Source organism: Hyperoodon ampullatus, assembly GCF_949752795.1.
Source record: "Hyperoodon ampullatus genome assembly, chromosome: 2".
Lineage (NCBI taxonomy): Eukaryota > Metazoa > Chordata > Mammalia > Artiodactyla > Ziphiidae > Hyperoodon > Hyperoodon ampullatus.
The window spans coordinates 84,818,190-84,838,132 of NC_136915.1; the positions used below are offsets into that span (position 1 = coordinate 84,818,190).

Sequence of the window (19,943 nt, forward strand, 5' to 3'; positions counted from 1 at the left end):
CCCGAGCAAGTCACATGGCTGCTGTCCGTGCCTCAGTTTCCCTCATCTGTAGACTGGGGATAACGGTAGTTTCTGCCTTTTTGATTGTTTAATAATGTCTTAAAGCAGTTAAAACAGAATCAGGGGCAGGGTAAGGGCACTCACCTGTTAGCTATGTAGATGTAATTCAGCACCCCACCCTGGCCCGCCCTCTGGAAGGGTTTGTTGAGACTTTCGGCTTCCTGCTCACTGCGGTGGCCGCCGGCTCATTACGCCCCAGAGAGGACGCGCCCAGGGTCGTGGCGGGGCCAGCGGGGACCTCGCGCTTCAGCGGGCGACACGGGCTTCCCGGGCGCCGCACCGCGAGGAGGTTGAGGCGGGCGGCCCGGGTGCTCGCGGGGGCCGGAGGCGGGGGGCCCCTTGGGGCAGCACTCGGGGCGAGGTCCGTGGCGCTCGAAGGCGGCCGCGGGGCGGCGCTGCGCCCCTTCCCCCCGCTTGACTGCCGGGTCCCGGGCCGGCCCGCCGTGGGCTCTGCGTGGGCTCCCAGTGCGCGGCCCCTGGGGCGGAGCGCAGGATGCCGTGCCTCCGCGCCGAGCACCTGGTAAGGCCTGCACCTGGCCCCGGGGGAGGGACCGCGGGGGAAGGCTCGGGCCCCTCCAAACACCTGCCCGCCCGGACGCTTCCGCCTCCCCGGATCCCCTCGGATCAATACCCACCGCCCTCCCCTCCCCCCGGCGCCGCCGCGTCCTGGGGGCACCTGGCGGGGAGGACCTCGGACCCCACTCCTGGGGCGGAGGCGCGGGAGGGGCTGGCCGCCCAGCACCAACTTGGGGCCGCCTCTAGGGGCACCTCCAGGTAAGGACTCGGCGACTGGGACCTTAACATCCGCTCTGCACAGGACAGGTGTTTCAAAGGCTCCATGAGAGCTTCAGGCGGCCACGTTTAAAAAAAAAAAAAAAAAAAAAGAATGGGTTATTCTGAGCAGTCTTCAAGTAAGTTTCGATTCATTTTCCAGGTTGGGACCTATATGATTATCCTGTTTTCCTCAATACTCTTCCTTCTTTTTCTGGAAGGTTTCCACGGAGAGAACCCCCAGGCAAAGACAGTGGCGACCTCAGATTTATAGGAAATGCACAGATAAGGCCTGGTTGTTCCTGTTCTTTCTCTTTTGGGCTGGTTTGGTAAGTGTGAGCGCCTGGCAGGGAAGAGACCAGAGTATGTGTGTGTGTCCTGAGATAGCCCCAAATGTAAATAGCGTCCCCAGGACCTTTCCTGGGGAGAAGGTTCCGGGTGGTACGAGGTTAAAGTTTGTGCTTCAGGGAGCGATCTATCTGCCAGTACCGCAGGGTAAACAGCAGTTCTCTGAAATTCCTGTCAGGTGTCTCAACCTCCTGGGCTCGGTAAATTGGAGAGGCTGGCTTATTGCTGTCAGTCGCCTTCTAATGCGAGACTCCATTAGGAAATGAAAACCACCTTTTGCAGTGGGATTGTTATTTAATAGGCCAATATGTGGTCTCATTATCCCAGCTCACTGAGGGGAAGTTCTTTTACCATCTCATCTCAGCCCCCCAAATATTGATAAAATGTTCCTCTAACAAAGGGAAATCCAGTGTAAGCCTAGAAATATCAATAAATTCTTCTTACTTTAGCTGAGTGTAACGCCCTCTCCATATGTTGTGTTTAGCAGCTAATAGGTAAACAAGCCTTTGCTGTGAACCCTCTAGTTTGATAGGTAATGGGATTCCCCCTTCCTACTCTAGTTTCCAGGTGTGTCTGATTGATGGTAGACCTCATTATGCTGTGCCATTTTTGTCCTGGGAGGGTCTCTTGGAAGCTGAATCTTGTAGCCTTTGTACTTATTTTTGAGTTGTAGGTAACAGCAGAAAAAAGCTCACTCAACTTCTTCAAAGATTATGTTCATGAAATCATCCATTCCAGACTGAGCCATGCAATTTGCTGCATGGTAAATGATCAATCTATAAAGCTGGACAATAGCTATCACATAATTACCTCTGTTGAAAGGAAACAAATTTGAATAAACCCTAAAATATATTTGTTCTTCTTTCCAAGTAAGAAAGGCGTTTTATTCAGTTGTTGACTTACCCACTGGTTTCTCACAGGCAGATGGGTAACAGGCACAATGGAAGGTTGGTCCTTAAAGGCATAATTGAATGTTCTGTGTTGCTTCTATTATGACCCTTGGAGCTCTTCTCTAGGAGCTGCGAGAAACTGTACCTACAACACCTCCACCTAAACTTGCCCACAGATGCTGGTATTTCTCTCTGGATCTGCTATTGTATAAATGCAGGGAGCAGCTGTTTTGCCAGTACCTGGCAGCTTTGAACTTGGGCTGTTAATGATCTTCCCTAGCCCCTCTACATTTCAGACCTAGTGCAGCACTACCAAACCTTCAACCAACGGCTTTCTGAGGAAAGGATTTGTAGATGTCCCATCACAGCCTGAAGAATTAAGAACCATCTGAGAGGTGGTACAGAGCTAGAAACTGCTTTAAATTTATATGTCCTTTGCAAAATAAATCTGAAATGCCCACATTCTCTTTACTATGTTAAATTTGAATAATGATAGTTCTTCCTTAGGTGACTAGCTTTTAGTACCTTTGCAACATTTTTTTAACCACAGCCAAGATAGCAAGGAGTGTTTTTTCTGCCTCTGCTGTTCGGCTTTCTGGTCTTTCTTGTGACATCCTGACCAGTGACAAGGCACATGCAGGATGGGATTATTGATGGTGCTGCCCTGAGTTAGGGCTAGACAAAGGAGGTTTGGGGTGAGGGGCCAGAATTCTAAGCAGGGACAGTCTATTATAAACAGAAAGAGTGCCAGCCTTTCTTTATATGTGCGTAAGACACAGAACAGAACAGCTCAAATCCTGGACCATCTCTGCCTCTACTACCTCTCCAGTGTCCTCTCCCACCTTGCCTTTTCTTATTCATCTTTCAAGACTCCTTTTTCTAGATCTCCCCTAGTACAGTTGATGGTGACCTCCTTGATAACCCCACCATAACCGCTATACACGCCTACTGTTTGGAATTGCAATTGTGTGTTTGAAATTGGAAAGAACTTTTGATGGTTTAAAGTAGTAGTAGTATGACAGGGACTCAGGATTACCCAAATCTGTTTCCCCCAGAAACCCCCCCCCCAAAAAAAACCTTCCACTCCTCCCCACAAGCTTCCCAAGGGGGACATTAACAAAGAATGCTGATAAATGGGAAATATCGCTTCATTATTAGATCTCTGGTGAGCCGGGCAAAAGCCCAGGACTCCTTTCCTCCCTCTAAGTCCAAAACCAATCAGGATCTGACCACACTCCAGAAGGAAGGGCAGGAGGGCAGCACCTGGGGGCTGGGTCAGCCTATCACGTCAGCCACATGGGCCCACGGTCACACCCAGAGCCATAGCCTCAGAGTAAAGGGTAAGGGGTCTGTCCGCCGGCAAGGGTGACCCACTCATCCTGGAGTTTGACCTCAAGCCTGAGGGGGTGCTAGCGGAGTAGGAGGGGCAGAGAGCCTCCTTCCCCAGGAGGCCAGCTGTTTATAAGCCCTGAGCCCTGCCTGTCTTCTAGGCTGAGTTCCTCGGGGGCAGGGGTTCGGTTGTGTTTGTTTCTATGTCCCTCAGCAACAGAGTCTCTAGCACACACTGGGCACTTTAAGACTGTTATTTTGATTCCTAAATTAGTAATGAATGTAGAGTATCTGAAACATATTTGACTTTGGGACAATGTACCTTTGGAACATATGATACCAGTGCCATAGATTCCAAGTATTAAATGGTATTCTACACATTGTAGATTGAGAAACTTACAACACTAAGCTTATGTTATGGGAAGATACAGACTCAATCCGAGTAGAGGGCCCGTCAATGCATATTAAGGGAACAGTCATTTGAGCTGAATATTTTAAATAGTCCACATTCATTACGGAATTGGACAAAAGTGACTATAGATTGCATGATGTTCTTGTCCAGCAGAATTCCTGAGATTCTTTATCTTGTGTATTTTTAAGGACTTACTCCAAAACACCATTTTCTCACTTGTTATGGACAGAGGGTTAGAATCCCCTAAATACAAGACAAAAAGAAAAGTTGAGGGAGGTGGAAGGAAGTAAGGGTTCGACAGATGGATAGAACCTCAGGGAAGGCAGCATAGCCTTGCTTATGACCTTAGATAAAACAAGAACCTCAAGTGGAAAAAATTGAATTATCCTGGTGAACTTAGGCCAAGAAGAAAAAAATGACAGACTCTTGGAGAAGAAGGTGAGAAGCACAAACTGGTGAGAAAATAGAGAGGAATCTGCTTCAGTGTTTTAGAATGTTCTCCCTCCCTAACCTGTTAAAGCACATACCAGAGGAGCAGCGCACTAACTGCTCTGATTTGCTGGTATTACTGATGAAGGAGGAAAGTGCAGTGATGCTGGGGAGATTCGTTTCCACCCGGTTCCATTTTATATCAACATCCAAGGATATGGGGGACCGGTTTCCAGCCCTTGGCCAGGCTCTCATGGCGGCTACTTGGGTCTTGCCAGGTGTTCATCATGGGCTACTCAGTGATGGCTGGGGCCACAGGAAGACTCCTCTTTGGCTACGACAGCTTTGGCAACGTGTGTGGCAGGAAGAACTCCCCAGTAGAAGGGGCCCCTCTTTCGGGGCAGGACATGACCCTAAAAAAGTAAGTTTTCAAGTAAGTCCCCAACCTACAGAGGGGCTAGATTTCAAAACTTTGTATAAATTAGTCGTTTGAACCTGGAAACTTTTCCCACTCAAAACTCTGTTCGCCCAACTCAAGAGAGGGAGGCATGTGTGTGGTAGTAAGGACACAGGTTTTAGAATCAGCCAGTCCTAAATTGAAATTGGGCAGAGTACTTAACCTCTCTGAGCTGAGTTTTCATCTTTTTAAACTGGTTATTAGACCCACCTCACAAGGTTGTTTTAAGGATCCACTGAGACACTGCATAAGCTAAGGCTTAATACATGTTAGTTGTCACTATTATTAGCCATAATGTATCAGAATCATGTTACTAATTATACACCATCCACAGTATTGTTTCTATGTGGAAATACCTGAATCCCACCTGAAAATGCTGGGGACCTGTGTCCCACTCCCTCCCCAGCCTACACTCTCAGCTACGGCACTCTCAGCTTTGGTGTCTCACATTTCTCCCACCGACTCCAACACAGAAACAAAAAGGGGAGAGAAGAGACAGGAATCCCCTGAGGGGAGAGAAATCCCTGGCCATGATTTTCTAAGATGGATACAGCTTTGTGATAATTTCAAGACTTAATAATCAAAAGCAGCTCCTAGGAAAGAAATCTTAAAGGTCTAGATAGGTCCTGAGTATAAGTTTAGAATCACCAAATACAAATCTCTGACCAGGCCTCCTCTACCCCTGAATTTGCTCTTGAAGAGGGGGGCTTTGCACTGCTGAACATGGACTGCCTGAGGGGCATTTCCCCCTGCACTTGTGGGTGTCACTCACAAAGAAGACAGGAGAGGAAGGGGCTCCCCAGATGCACCTGTGCTCCTGTTTAGACATTGTATTCATAATGCAATGCTGGGAAATAGTCATCCTCTTTGAAATGAAAAGTACATATTTTATTATTCTTAATAGCCAAAAGGTAGAAGCAACCAAGTGTCCATCAGCAGATGAATAAATAAACAAAATGTGTATATATATATACTGGGATATTGTTCAGCCTTATAAAGGAAAGCAATTATGACACATGTTACAAGATAGATGAATCTTGAGGATATTATGCTAAGTGAAATAAGCCAGTCACAAAAAGATATTTTATGATTCCACTTATATGAGATATCTAGAGTAATCACATTCATAGAGACAGAAAGTAGAATGGTGGTTGCCAGGGTTTGGGAGTGATGAATTATTATTAAATGGGTACAGAGTTTCAGTTTTGCAAGATGAAAAGAGTTCTGGGTGGTAGTGATTGCTGCACAGCAATGTGAATGTTCTTAATGCCACTGCACACGTAAAAGCTTTAAGATGGTAAAATTTTATGTGTATTTTAGTACAATTTTTTTAAATTAATAAGTAGAATAAAGTACGTATTTACGTATTTATCATACACCTAGGAAATCTGTTCCCCCGTCTCCTGTTACACCACCCACCTTTCTCCCAACCCCAACTGGAGGAAAAAGAAGCTTCTGGCACCCCTTCTCCATTCCCTCCCCTGGAGGACTGCCTACAGGGCTCTTGGTCTGACATTCCTCTGCTCTCAGCAACCCGGTTAAGTGTAGGGCATGGGCCTGAGAGCTGCCACTGCCAACCAGCATGTGACCCTGTTAATGTCAACAACCAGTTTTGTTCTTGTGCCCAGTGGCTGGGCAGCTGCAGCAGGAAGGGTCTCATGAGTTTCCTGCCTCAAACTGGGAGGCAGGGGGAGGGGTAAGCCTTTAATTCACAGCCTTGGTCTCCTCCTCTCCACTTCTCACTTCCCTGGGTTCAGCTATTCTCTGAGGTATAATTGAACACTGTTGGGTGCAAATATGCTTTCTGTGGACTTCATGAGTAGTTCATGCACTGGCCTCACCTAGCAAACCAGGGACAGTTTAATCAGTCCTTTCCCTTCCTCAATGACTTCCTTGGAGAACTCCCTAGTGTTAATCAACGTCCCAGAAAATGCTGAATCTGGAAAAGGGAAGTTTTGTTAACATTTGAATATGGTTCCCAAGCTGTACAACTCCATAGATGAACCCAGGTAGGCATAATACATGTTAAATTATGTGGAAGTATTTGATGATGAAAGTTTGCCTTAATTATTCCTACATTTGATAGCATGTGGATATTTTTAAGTCCCACAATCAAACTCAATGACAGGAAATGCTCTACGACATTCTTCTCCTGTTTCATTTGTCTCCTAGACACGTGTTTTTTATGAATTCCTGCAACCTGGAAGTCAAGGATGTGAGGTTCAGTTCCACCATTCTCTGTGTGTCCAGCTGTCCTGAAGAGCAGCTTAATACCCTGGAAGAGGTCCAGCTCTTTGCAAACACCAGTGGTAGGTACCGAGGGATGGGGTACACTCTTCCTTCTGAGGCTGGGGACCACAGCAGGGTAAACTGTGCAGACCTAGATAACTTGCCCTGCCCTGGCTTTCTTTGCAAAACTGGAAATTGTCCTTCCTGTGGGTGCCTCTCCTTGTGTAGGAAGGGCCATAAACATTTTCTCCTGAGTTGTTCAATTTTATTCAGGTTTATCTGGAATTCATCTGAAACCCTAGCTGTTCTCTGCTAACTGCCAGGGACTGGTCTGCCGTAGAGAGCAGGAGGAGACAGCAGACATTTAGGGCCCAAAGGCAAGGTCAGATGGAGGTCAGAGAGCTCTGTGCACTTGGCACATCCAGTCCTAGAGAGGCACCCACAGGCTTTGGGTTGAATTGCCGACAGGCATGTTCTTTCATTAAGATATTCGGGCCATGGATAGTTTCACTGACCAGTGGGATAGCCTTAAGCTGTTCCAAAAGCATTTGTGTAACTTGCTCTGAGCCTGCTTTTCAGATTTATATTTTAAGCGTTAGATAAACAAAGGAAAGTAAAAAGAAATTCGAGACAACCCACTGCAAATTTCATCTGACTGTGAAATGGGGTGCCAGAGTTTTAAAAACTGTTTGCAAGGCTGGGTTAAAAATATGAATCCTATATAATAATTCATCTTCCTATCGTTTTAGTACCTATCATATAACTTTCAGTTTTGAATTTGGCATTTTGGAGAGAGAAAAAGAGAGGACCTAGCTCAGTCTCAGTTTTGATGCTGATTCTTTTTGTCTTAGGTCATCCAGAGACCTGTTTTCTAAACCTGAGTGATTTATTCTGGGTTTTTTTTTTTCCAGTTTGGTAAAATGACTATGGTTTCCTTACTGGCTCCCCTAGAAAGATGAGCACAATGTAGGAAGGTGGTACAGTCTGTGTGTCTTCTGCTTCCAGGGTCCTTCCTGTGTGTTTATAGTTTGAATTCCTTCAACTACACCCAGAATCCAAATGCAGACTCGCTGTGCCCCAGGCTACCAGTTCCTCCAAGGTAAAAGCTTCCATACATTTTCCTTATCCATTAACAAAAGTTATTGGGTACTTGGTGGGAGGCTGTTACTCTTCTGGGTATCACAGAAAGCAGCGCAAAGGAGATATCCAGTAGAGCCCCTGCCCGCAGGGAGCTTATGGTTTACAGAAGGCCAGGGATAAACAAGGAGGGGCTATTTGCAATATACATATTGGCTTAGGACAATGGATTAGAAACCAGGCTAAATAAGGAGAAAACTCAACAAACAGTAAAAATACACGTAGTCTTCAAATGACAACCCTGGAGCTAGCAAAGAAGTACTATATGAATTATTACCAAATGAATGATTTTATAAAGTAGTTGGTGTGTTTTTTCTACTCCAGCTATTTATTACAAAGTAGAAATCATTTACTTTTGCTTTTTTATTGCAACCAGACATTGTTAGTTTTTTTTAGCTCTAGATTTCTCCATAAGAAACAGGCCTTGGTGGACAAGGCCAAATGAGTCCACACCTTTCTTCTCAATGAGAATAGAAAACAGGTCCTTCTCAAGAACACCACTCAGCGAACTGCTTTCAGCGTCTTATTCATCCCAATCAACTAGGGCAGTACTTGGCACAGAGGAGGGTCCCTATAATTAAAGTTGTAATGGTGAAGCAGTAGTTGCACTGCCATGGTAAATGGCTCACATGTGAGCCATTGAGAAGACTAAGGGGAAAAATGCAATTAATAATCATTGCCACCATCAAGATGCTGAGATGTACTGAAGGAGGACTTGGGTTTATTTTGCATTACCATTCTTTTGAAAATTGTACATATGTTTACAGTGAATGAGACCTCTGTGCAAAATCCCTTCAAGATAATGACAATTTAAGTAGAACCAAGGCATCACGCCAACCCCCTACTATAGTGTTCATCAAACTCGTGACTGGGATTCACAGTAAGACATGTATTACATCACAACCCCAGCATACATACCTTCATACATACTTCTGTATTTGGAACAGACATAAAAGTCTCACAAAACAAGACTTCCTCTTACTGCATATGATTCACACTAATAGTTTCTATTCTATTTCACTTTTTAAAAAAGTAATCTATTTCATAATCTTCTAACAGGTTGCAAATGCAGCTTGAAAAATTCTGAGATAGCAGGTGCTAAAAAATGAGATTTTAACAGAATAGGAGGAAGAATATAGTTAACCATCCTTGTGCCCTTCTTTTCTAAAATAAATACTTTGTGTTATAAGTAATTGAAAGAGGGGAGAATTATTTCCAGAGGAGAATACCATATCATTTTTCTATAATATCTTATTTTTTTAATTCTGATTTTTGTTAGATGTCATAAGCATGTCTCAATGAAACATAACTAAATCCAGGGGAAAAAACCAAAATGCTGTAGTAACTTGAAAGAAAATTATTTAACAGGTGGAGAGAAGTTTTTTTAACTTTATACCCTTTGACCAACATCTCCCCTTTTCCCTCCCTCCCCTGTGGTGACTACCATTCTGTTCTCTGCTTCTGTGAGATTAACTATTTTAGATTCCACATATAAGTAATGTAGTGCAGTGTTTGTCTTTTGAGAAGGATTTTTTAAAGAACACTATTTGTAACTGGACCCACAGAAGGAATTGAAAGAGAATAGAATTTTTAAGGCTGTAATTTAAGCAGAGTTGGATAAACTCTCCTCTTACTGTAAATGGAATGGTAACTGTAATTCCATGGGAAGCTTATATCTTGATATTGATGATGATAACAAACATCTATTGAGCTCTGATACTTGCCAGGTACTTTTCTAAGCTCTTTACATGTATTAATTTACTTGGACCTCATAAAACCTCTGTGTTGTGGATATTGTTTCAACCCTATTTTACAGCTGAGAAAGCTGATGCAGAGGTAGGTTAAGGTTGCACACATGGAAGAGCTGGCATTCAAACCCAAACAGCGTCCATATTTGTTCCTATAACCCAAAACAAACAATCAAGACTTCGTTGGTTTTATTTTGCCTGACAAATGGCCTCCTTAGGCTCACACCAAGCTTGGGGGCGGGGGGGCGCGTTGGGCCGGGAGGATGGTCCTGTACACTGTATCCTCGGGGCACCATCTTTTCTTCCACTCAAGCCGATCCTACTCCTTTCACCCCTTAAATGCAGACCTTTCCAACACTAACTTTTCAAGTGAAGACAAAACTGCTGATTGACTGGCTTTTCTTGGATGGAGTTAGGGAGATAGAAATAGGCTCCAGGGCTCCATTTCCTTTTCCTACACAAGCAAGTGGTTGTTTTAAGATGGAAATTATCATATTTATCATGGAAGAGTAGTGCCAAGAGTGAAAAGCTTGAAAACATGAGAAGTGTGGCTATACGGCCAAAGCACATTTTCTAAATACCTCTTTTTGACTAAGCCAATTGTTTCTTCTTTCTGGGTTGGTCACGTGAGGTATAACATACCCTTTTAGAGCAATGACTGAATATCAAGAAGATTTGTATACCTAGGAATGAGCTTCTAAGAGCAGTGAAAAAATACTGCAGAAGATAACAAGCAAGCATATCTTTTTCCTTTTGGTGTTCAGTGTAATATTTGTATATTGAGTCCCCCACATATTTAAAATGTAAAAGGCTTGGGCTTTTCCCTCCAGTAAATTCTGTTTCTAGCCTCTCACATTGGTGCCTGTGCATGTCACTGCATTGTTTGCTTGAATAAATTCCATATATGAGTCACCTAAATATACAGTCAGCTCTCCAAATTACTTCCAGCATATCTGAGTGGCTTTGCTGGTGGGGAGAGGAAAAGCAGAAGTGGGGAAGAAACCACAGTTTGTGGCCAATAGACACATCCCCTGCCCCAGCTAATGAGGTACTCCATAGGCAGCTACCTGGTCAGCCACCTATCAGCTAGCTGGTCACCAGGGGTGACCCACACTTTACATGCCTCTCTCCATCACTCTCCGGGGTAAGATGGGTCACTCTTTACCAGTACAGGGAAGTTAAATGCCTAAAAAGCACCATGTTTAACAAACTATGTTGACAAAATTAAGCTCTTAGGGAAAATTATGTTTGGGGAAAAATAAAATGACATTGAATCTATATATCTGAACTTATTTTTCAGAAACACTAAATGAAAGTTCAGAAAACATTTTCTTTCAAAACAATTCAGATTCTTTGGTATTAAGACTGTTTAGTAAAAGCAAAGAAAAAGAAAATAGAGGTTTAGAAATTGGAAAGCAGGAGGTAAAATTATTACTCTGTAGGTGGTAAGAAAATTAAATGAAAAGCTACAAATGACAAGAAACTTTGGTGGCAGGGAACAAGATAAATATACTGAAATCTGTAGCATTCATATGTTTTTTGAAAAGACTCCTTTTACCATAGTAAGAAAAAGCACCTACAAAAACACAAAAGTGCCTAGAAATAAATTTAACAAGAAATGTACAAGAGCCACAGGAAGAAAACTTTCATATTCCTGAGCTACAAAGAAAGCTTGAACAAATCAGAAGACAGAAATTGTTCTTGACAGTATGACTCAACATTATAAAAATGTTACTTCTCCCTACATTATTAAGATGTTATTTCTGTCTAAGTTGAGCAATAGGTTTCTCATGATTAAAATAAAAATAATAGCAGGAATTTTTCAGTAGCTAGATAAGCTGATGTAAGTTTGTAAGGAAAAAAGTTTCTTAAATGGCCAAGAAAAATCTGAAAAAGAAAAACAATGAAGGAAAACCAGCGCTTCCAGTTTTTAAAACAATGTTTAATAATTAAAATGCTGGGTACTAGTTCATATGTAGAAAGATCAGTGAAAGATATTATATAATCCAGGAATAGACCCAAATTCTTATAAGAATTTAGTAAATGATAAAAAAAATGGAATCTCAAATCAGTGACAAAAAGATGGACTATTCAACATGTAGGTTGGGACAGCTGGGTAGGCATCCAGAGGGAAGAGCTGGATCTATACCTCGTGGCTTATATGGATAAATTCCAAATGGATTAAAGATTTTAACATATAAAGTGAAACCAGGAAGTACTAGAAGGCATGGGAGAATTCTCTTATAGCCTGGAAGTAAGGAAGGCTTCTAACCATGACTTAAAACTCAGGAGGCATAACATTAAAAATTCATTGACTACATTAAAAGCAAATATTTCTGCATGACAAAACACTAGAAGCAAAATTAACAGGCAAATAACTTGCTATTCATATAAAAAAGATTAATCTCTAATTTATGAAGGGTCTTACTAGTCAACTTTTAAAAGATCAGTATCTCAATATAAAAATGAAAAAAAGAATATGAATAGATGCTGCAGAGAAAAAGCACAATATTTTTTAAAAATACTAAAAAAGAATGAACCTCCCTCACGATAGGGTAAATTCCATTTAAGATTCTAATGTTTTCACCCCATAGACTGGCAACATGTTAAAAAAAAACAACCTTGGCAAGAGTGTAGGGAAATAGGCACTTCCATACAACCCTGAGGCAGGATCCTGAGGGTAATTCATCAATATTCATCAGTTGTGAAGGTACATACATTCATTAATCTTTTACTGAAGTATGGTTGATTTACAATATTGTGTTAGGGGACTTCCCTGGTGGCACAGTGGTTAAGAATCCACCTGCCAATGCAGGGGACACGGGTTTGAGCCCTGGCCTGGGAAGATCCCATGTGCCACGGAGCAACTAAGCCCGTGCACCACGACACTGAGCCTGCACTCTAGAGCCTGCAAACCACAACTAAGGAAGCCCACGAGCCTAGAGCCCGTGCTCCGCAACAAGAGAAGCCACCGCAATGAGAAGCCCGCTCACCGCAACTAGAGAAAGCCCACGAGCAGCAAGGAAGGCCCGATGCAGCCAAAAATAAATAAATAAATAAATAAATAAATTTCTTAAGAATTCCTAAAAATATATATATTATGTTAGTTTTGGGTGTACAGCATAGTGATTCAGTAATTTTTTTCTGATTATATTGATTATATGTTGTTATAAGATATTGAATATAATTCCCTGTGCTATACAGTAAATCCTTGTTACTTATCTATTTTATGTATAGTAGCTTGTATCTGTTAATCCCATACTCCCTTTCTCTCCCCTTTGGTAACCACAAGTTTGTTTTCTATGTCTATTAGTCTGTTTCTGTTTTGTATATAGATTCATCTGTATTATAATATTTTTTAGATTCCACATTATAAGTGATATCATATAGTATTTGTCTTTGTCTGGTATACTAAGTATTATACTAAGTATAATATTCTCTAGGTCCCTCCATGTTGCTGCAAATGACAGTATTTCATTCTTCTTTGTGGCTGAGTAATATTCCATTTTATGTATATACCACATCTTCTTTATCCATTCATCTGTTGATGGACATTTTAGGTTGCTTCCCTGTCCTGGTTATTATAAATAGTGCTGCTATGTACACTGGTGTGCATGTATCTTTTTGAATTAGAGTTTTCATTTTTTCTGGTATATACACAGGAGTGGGATTGCTGGATCATATGGTAGCTCTAATTCTAGTTTTTTAAAGGAACCTAAATACTGTTTTCCCTAGTGGCTATACCAATTTACATTCCCACCAACAGTGTACAAGTGTTCTCTTTTCTCCACACCCTTTCCAGCATTTATTATTTGTAGACTTCTGATGACAGCACTTCCAACTGGTGCAAGATGATACCTCACTGTGGTTTTGATTTACATTTCTCTAATAATCAGCAATGTTGAGCATCTTTTCATGTGCTTGTTGGCCATCTACATTTCCTCACTGGAAAAATGTCTATTGAGTTCTCTGCCCATTTTTTAATTGAATTGTTTATCTTTTCAGTATTGAGTTATATGAGCTATTGGTATATTTTGGATATTGACCCCTTGTCAGTCTCATCATTTGCAAATATTTTCTCTGAATCCATAGGCTGTCTTTTCATTTTGTTGATGGTTTCCTTTGCTGTGCAAAAGCATTTAAGTTTAATTAGGTCCCATTTGTTTATTTTTGCTTTTGTTTCCTTTGCTCTAGGAGACAGATGCAAAAAAATATTGCTACAATTTATGTCAAAGAGTGTTCTGTCTATGTTTTCCTCTGGAAATTTTTTAGTGTCTGGTCTTACATTTAGGTTTTTAATCCATTTTGAGTTTATTTTTGTATATGGTGTTATAGAATGTTCTGATTTTATTCTTTTACAAATATCTCGTTTTCCCAGCACCACTTATTGAAGAGACTGTCTTTTTTCCATTGCATGTTCTTGCATCCTTTGTTGTATATTAATTGACCATAGGTGTGTGGGTTTATTTCTGGGCTCTGTATCCTGTTCCATTGATCTATATGTCTGCTTTTGTGCCAGTACCATGCTGTTTTGATTACCATAGCTTGGTAGCATTGTCTGAAGTCTGGAAGGGTTTTACCTCTAGCTTTGTTCTTTTTTCTCAATATTGCTTTGGCAATATGGGGTTTTGTGGTTCCATATAAATTTTAGGATTATTTGTTCTAGTTCTGTGAAAAATGTCATGGGTATTTTGATAGGGATTGCATTAAGTCTGTAGGTTGCCTTGCATAATATGGCCATTTTAACAATATTACTTCTCCCAATCCAAGAGCATGGGGTGTCTTTCCATTTCTTTGACTCTTCTTCAGTTTCTTTTTCAATGTTTTACAGTTTTCAGCATATAGTCTTTCACCTCTTTGGTTAATTTTATTCCTATGTGGTTTTTTTTTAATGAGATATTAAATGGGACTTTTTAAAATTTTTGATATTTTGTTATTAGTGTAAAGAAATACAACAGATTTCTGTATACTAATTTTGTATCCTGCTACCTTGCTGAATTCATTTATTACTTCTAGTAGTTTTGTGTGGAAACTTTAGGGTTCTCTACATAGAGTATCATGTCATCTGCAAATAGTGACAGTTTTACCTCTTCCCTTCCAATTTGGATACCTTTTATTTCTTTTTCTTGTCTGATTGCTGTGGCTAAGACTTCCAATACTATGTTGAATAGAAGTGGTGAGAGCGGGCATCCTTGTCTTTTTCCTGAATTTAGTGGGAAGGTGTTTGTTTTTCACTGTTGAGTATTGTGTTGGCTGTGGATTTGTCATAAATGGCTTTTATTATATTGAGATATGTCCCCTTTATACCCACTTTGGTGAGTGTTTTTATCATGAATGAATGTTGAATTTTGTCAAATTTTTTTGCATCTATTAAAATGATTATGTGGTTTTTGTCTTTTGTTAATGTGGTGAATCACATTGATTGATTTGTATATGTTGAACCTTTCTTGCAACCCTGCAGTTAATCCGACTTGATCATGGTGTATGATCCTTTTTATGTATGGATTTGGTTTGCTAATATTTTGTTGAGATTTTTGCATCTATATTCATTAAAGATATTGGCCTATAATTTTCTTTTTTGGTAGTGTCTTTGTCTGGTTTTGGCATCAGCATGATGGTAGCCTCATAGAATGAATTTGTGAGTGTTCCTCTCTCTTCAACTTTTTGGAATTGTTTGAGAAGGATAGGTATAAGTTCATCTTTACATGTTTGGTAAGATTCCCCAGTGAAGCTGTCTGGTCCTAGACTTTTGTTTGCAGGGAGTTTTTTTTTTTTTTTTTTTTTTATTACACATTCTTTTTCACTTCTAGTAATGTGTGTTCAAATTATCTGTTTCTTCTTGACTCAGCCTTGGCAGGCTGTATGTTTCTAGAAACTTTACCATTTCTTCTAGGTTGTCCAATTTGTTGGCATATAACTGTTCATAGTATTTTCTAATGTTTTAATATTTCTGTGGTATAAGTTATTTCTTCTCTTTCATTTCTTGTTTTGTTTATTTGGATCCTCTCTCTTTTCCTGTTGGTGAGCCTGGCTACAGGTTTGTTGATTTTGTTTATCTTTTTAAAAAAACTAGCTCTTGGTTTTATTGATCTTTTCAATTTTTTTATCTCTATTTTATGTATTTCCTCTCTGATCTTTATTGTTTCCTTCCTTTTGCTGACTTTGGGTTTTGTTTGTTCTTTTTCTAATTCTTTAGGTGACAAGTTAGGTAGTTTATTTGAGATTTTTCTTGTTTCTTGAAGAAGGCCTGTATCACTATGAACTTCCCTCTTAGAACTGCTTTTACTGCATCCCATAGATTTTGTAAGGTTATATTTTCATTTTCATTTGTCTCGGTATTTTCCAATTTCTTCTTTGATTTCATCATGGTCCATTTTTGTTTGTTTGTTTTTTGGGGGTTTTTCTTTAGTAGGATGTTGTTTAGTATTTTCTTCTTTTTCTTTCTGTATTGGATTTCTAGTTTCATACTCTTGTGGTCAGAAAAAGTGCTTGAAATAATTTATATCCTCTTAAATTTGTTGAGGCTTGTTTTGTGACCTAGTACGTGGTGTATCCTGGAGAACATTCCATGTGCGCTTGAAAAGAACGTGTATTATGGTTTTTTTGGATGTAGTGTCCTGTAGATATCAGTTAGTTACAACTGGTTTATTGTGTCATTTAGGACCTCTGTTTCCTTATTGATTTTCTGTCTGGATGATCTGTCCATTGATGTCAGTGGAGGGTTAAAGTCTCCTACTGTTATTGTATTCTTGTCCATTTCTCCCTTTATGCTTGTTAGTATTTGTTTTATGTATTTAGGAGGTCCCATACTGGGTGCATAATATTAAAGAGTGTAATATTCTCTTCTTGTATTGAACCCTTTATCATTATTTAATGTCCTTCTTTGTCTTTCTTTATGGCCTTTGTTTTAAAGCCTATTTTGTCTGATATGAGTATTGCTACCCCTGCTTTCTTCTTGTTTCTATTTACATTAAATATTTTTTTCTATACCCTCATTTTTAGTCTGTGAGTGTCTTTTGCCCTGAAGTGAGTCTCTTGCAGGCAGCATATTGTAGTTTCCTGTTTCTTTTATTCAATCTGCCATGCTATGTCTTTTGAGTGGAGCATTTGGTCCATTGACATTTAAAGTAATAATTGATAGGTATGTATTTACTGCCATTTAAATTCTTGTTTTCCAGTTGTTCTGTAGTTCTCCATTCACTTCTTCTTCTTTTTGTTTTTCCTTTTGTGATTTGATAACTTTCTTTTGTAGTATGCTTGAGTTCCTTTCTTTTTGTTTTTTGTGAATCTATTCTGTCTTTTTTTTTTTTTTTTTTTCCGGTACACAGGCCTCTCTCTGTTGTGGCCTCTCCCGTTGCAGAGCACAGGCTCCGGACACGCACTCTCAGCGGCCATGGCTCACGGGCTCAGCCGCTCTGCGGCATGTGGGATCTTCCCAGACCGGGGCACGAATCCGTGTCCCCTGCATCGGCAGGCGGATTCTCAACCACTGCGCCACCAGGGAAGCCCTCTATTCTGTTTTTGATTTGTAGTTACCATGAAGTTCAAGCATGTTGACCCACAACTATATCTATTTACTTGCTTTAAACTAATAGTCATTCAAGGTCAAACACATTCTAAAAGATCTACATTTTTATACTCCCCCCCCTCACATTTTGTGCTTTTGATGTCATATTTTACATCTTCATGCTTATCCTTTTCCTATTTATTGTAATTACAATTGCTTTTACAATTTTTTATTGTTGTTTAATCTATGTACTGGCTTATTTAAGTAATCTTCAATCCTTTTATATATTTGCCTTTTCTATTATGATTTTCCCTTTCCTATAAATTCTTGTGGGTTTTCTATTTAGAGAAGACCCTTCAATGTTTCTTTTAGGGTAGGTTTAGTATTGCTGAATGATTTCTGTTTTTGCCTTTCTGGGAAATCTTTATCTCTCCTTCTATTCTAAATGATAATCATGCTGGGTGGAGCATCCTAGGTTTTTCCCTTTCAGGACTTTGAATACATCTTGCCACTCCCTTCAGGTCCTGCAAAGTTTCTGCAGAGAAATCAGCTGATAGTCTTATGGGGGTTCCCTTGTAACTGACTCTTTGTTTTTCTCTTGCTGCCTTTAGAATCCTCTCTTTAACTTTTGCCATCTTAATTATGATATGTCTTGGTGTGGGTCTGTTTGGGTTCATATTGTTTGGGACCCTATGTGCTTCCTGCACCTGGTTATATGTTTCCTTCTTAAGGTTTGGGAAGTTTTCAGCCATAATTTCTTCAAATACATTTTCAATCCCCCTTACCTTCTCCTTCTGGAATGCCTATTATGTGTAGGTTGGTACATTTTATATTATCCCATAGATCTCGTATGTTGCTTTCATTTGTTTTCATTTGTCTTTCTATCTGCTGTTCTGATTGGGTGATTTGCATTATTCTATCTTCCAGTCACTTATTCATTCTTCTGTGTCATTTATTCTGATATTAACTGCTTCTAGATTGGTTTTTATCTTGGCAGTTGAATTGTCTCTTTTTGATTGGTTCATCTTTATAGTTTCTAGCTCCTTGTTACAGTGATCTGCATTTCTATCAATAATCTTTCTTAATTCAGTTATCATTTTTATTGCCAACTTTTTAAACTTGGGGTGTAGTGGATTGGAAAGGTCTGTTTCATTGTTTGTTCTTTCAGGGGATTTTTCTTTTTCATTTAATTGGGAGTAGTTCCTTTGCCTTTTCATTTTATTTAACTTTCTCTGTCTTTATAAATTTAGGAGACACAATTATCTACTGTGGTCTTGAAGGGGTGTTTTTATGTGGGAGCATCTCTGTGTAGACTGTGCATGTCCAATGTCTTTGGTACAAGTTGCTGGCTTGGGTATGGCTGCCAGCCAGGTCTTTCCTCAGAGTTTGCTGGCCATTATCCCCTTGATAGGAGGTGTAGTTCATGTTCTAGTTTCTAGACCCTGTGCAGGATATGAGGTGGGGCTTCCCTTCTGCTTTGTGGCTGTTGTCACCCTGTCAGGGGCAGGGTCTCGTCCCCAGTTGTTGGATTAGAAGCCCTGAAGGTCACGTTCAGTCAGGCTCTATTGCCCTTGAGTGCGTGCCCCACCCCTAGGGAGGTGAATACTAAAGCAAGTGAGGCCCGTGCGGTCACAGAGGACCTGTGGGCCCCCACGGCTCTGCTTAGAAGCAGCCCAAGTTTGCATCCCTTTCTCTGTTGTGTTCATCCCAGATCTGGTGCAAGGCTTTGGTGTGGAGTGGGCTGGGGCTTCAGGTCAGGACGTTGTGGCTGCAGGAGTTTAGGTGGCTGTGCTCCCACCTGCCATCTATGCTGCTTTCTACCAGGACCTGTCTGCCCCAGGTCTAGGGCTAAGCTGTGGTGTGAAGTGGGCTTAGCTGGGGTGCTGTCACTGGGAGATACTCTGCTACTCCTGAATGCACTGACAGTGGCCATCACTGTCCCACCCGGACTGCATTCCAAGCCCTCTGGGCTGTGTCTGTGTAGCTAGATGAATTCCCAGGGCCTGTCTGCCCGAGATTCAGCCCTTAGCCTCTGTGTGCTCTTGTGACACCTCCCTGTGCTCACCCTGACAGTGGCCACTATGGCTCCACTCGCCCCATCCATGCACAATAGCCTCTGTGGCTTCACCTGGATCACACCCCAGGTGACCTGGTCTGGTTCTGCGTAGCTAAACTGAACCTTTGCCCTGATCTCGCAGCAGGCTGTGGTGTGGAGTGAGCAGGGCCAGGGTGTTTGCCCCTTCTGATTAAGAAGTGCGACGAGGCAGCAGCCACCCGTGCATGGCTCTCTCCACCCTGACGGTCAGCAAGACAGCAGTCACACACTCCTTGCAAGCAGAGTCTAGGCTTCTCTAGCCCTTCTGTCTGTCGCAGCAGATTTTCCAGCAGAAAAGGGGGCTTGTCTTCTCCACACAGGAGACCAGGACTCGGATGCCCAGATTGTGGCTTGACCTGCTTGCTTCTCAGGGACACAGGTCCCAACCCAGTGCCTTTTCTGTCCTAACTGGTTATGTAGAAATCTTTCTTGTAGCCTTGGTGGTATAGGAGTTCTTCTGCTGGTTTCCAGTTAGTTTTCCATGAGAATTGCTCCACATGTAGATATATTTTTGATGTGTTTGTTGGGGGA

General features: G+C 41.3%; 1 protein-coding gene across 1 annotated transcript in view; it reads left to right on the forward strand.

Annotated features, from left to right (window-relative positions):
• Positions 1 to 553: 553 nt before the first annotated feature.
• Positions 554 to 19,943, forward strand: part of SLC44A3 (solute carrier family 44 member 3) — a gene marked incomplete at both ends in the record, with an annotated part of 90,645 nt that continues 71,255 nt past the window's right edge. Inside the window, 5 exons of the mRNA XM_079727374.1 lie at positions 554 to 580; positions 1,053 to 1,160; positions 4,518 to 4,660; positions 6,869 to 7,005; positions 7,931 to 8,024. Of these exons, the coding sequence (XP_079583500.1) occupies positions 554 to 580; positions 1,053 to 1,160; positions 4,518 to 4,660; positions 6,869 to 7,005; positions 7,931 to 8,024 (509 nt within the window). The remainder of the gene's footprint in view (positions 581 to 1,052; positions 1,161 to 4,517; positions 4,661 to 6,868; positions 7,006 to 7,930; positions 8,025 to 19,943) is intronic.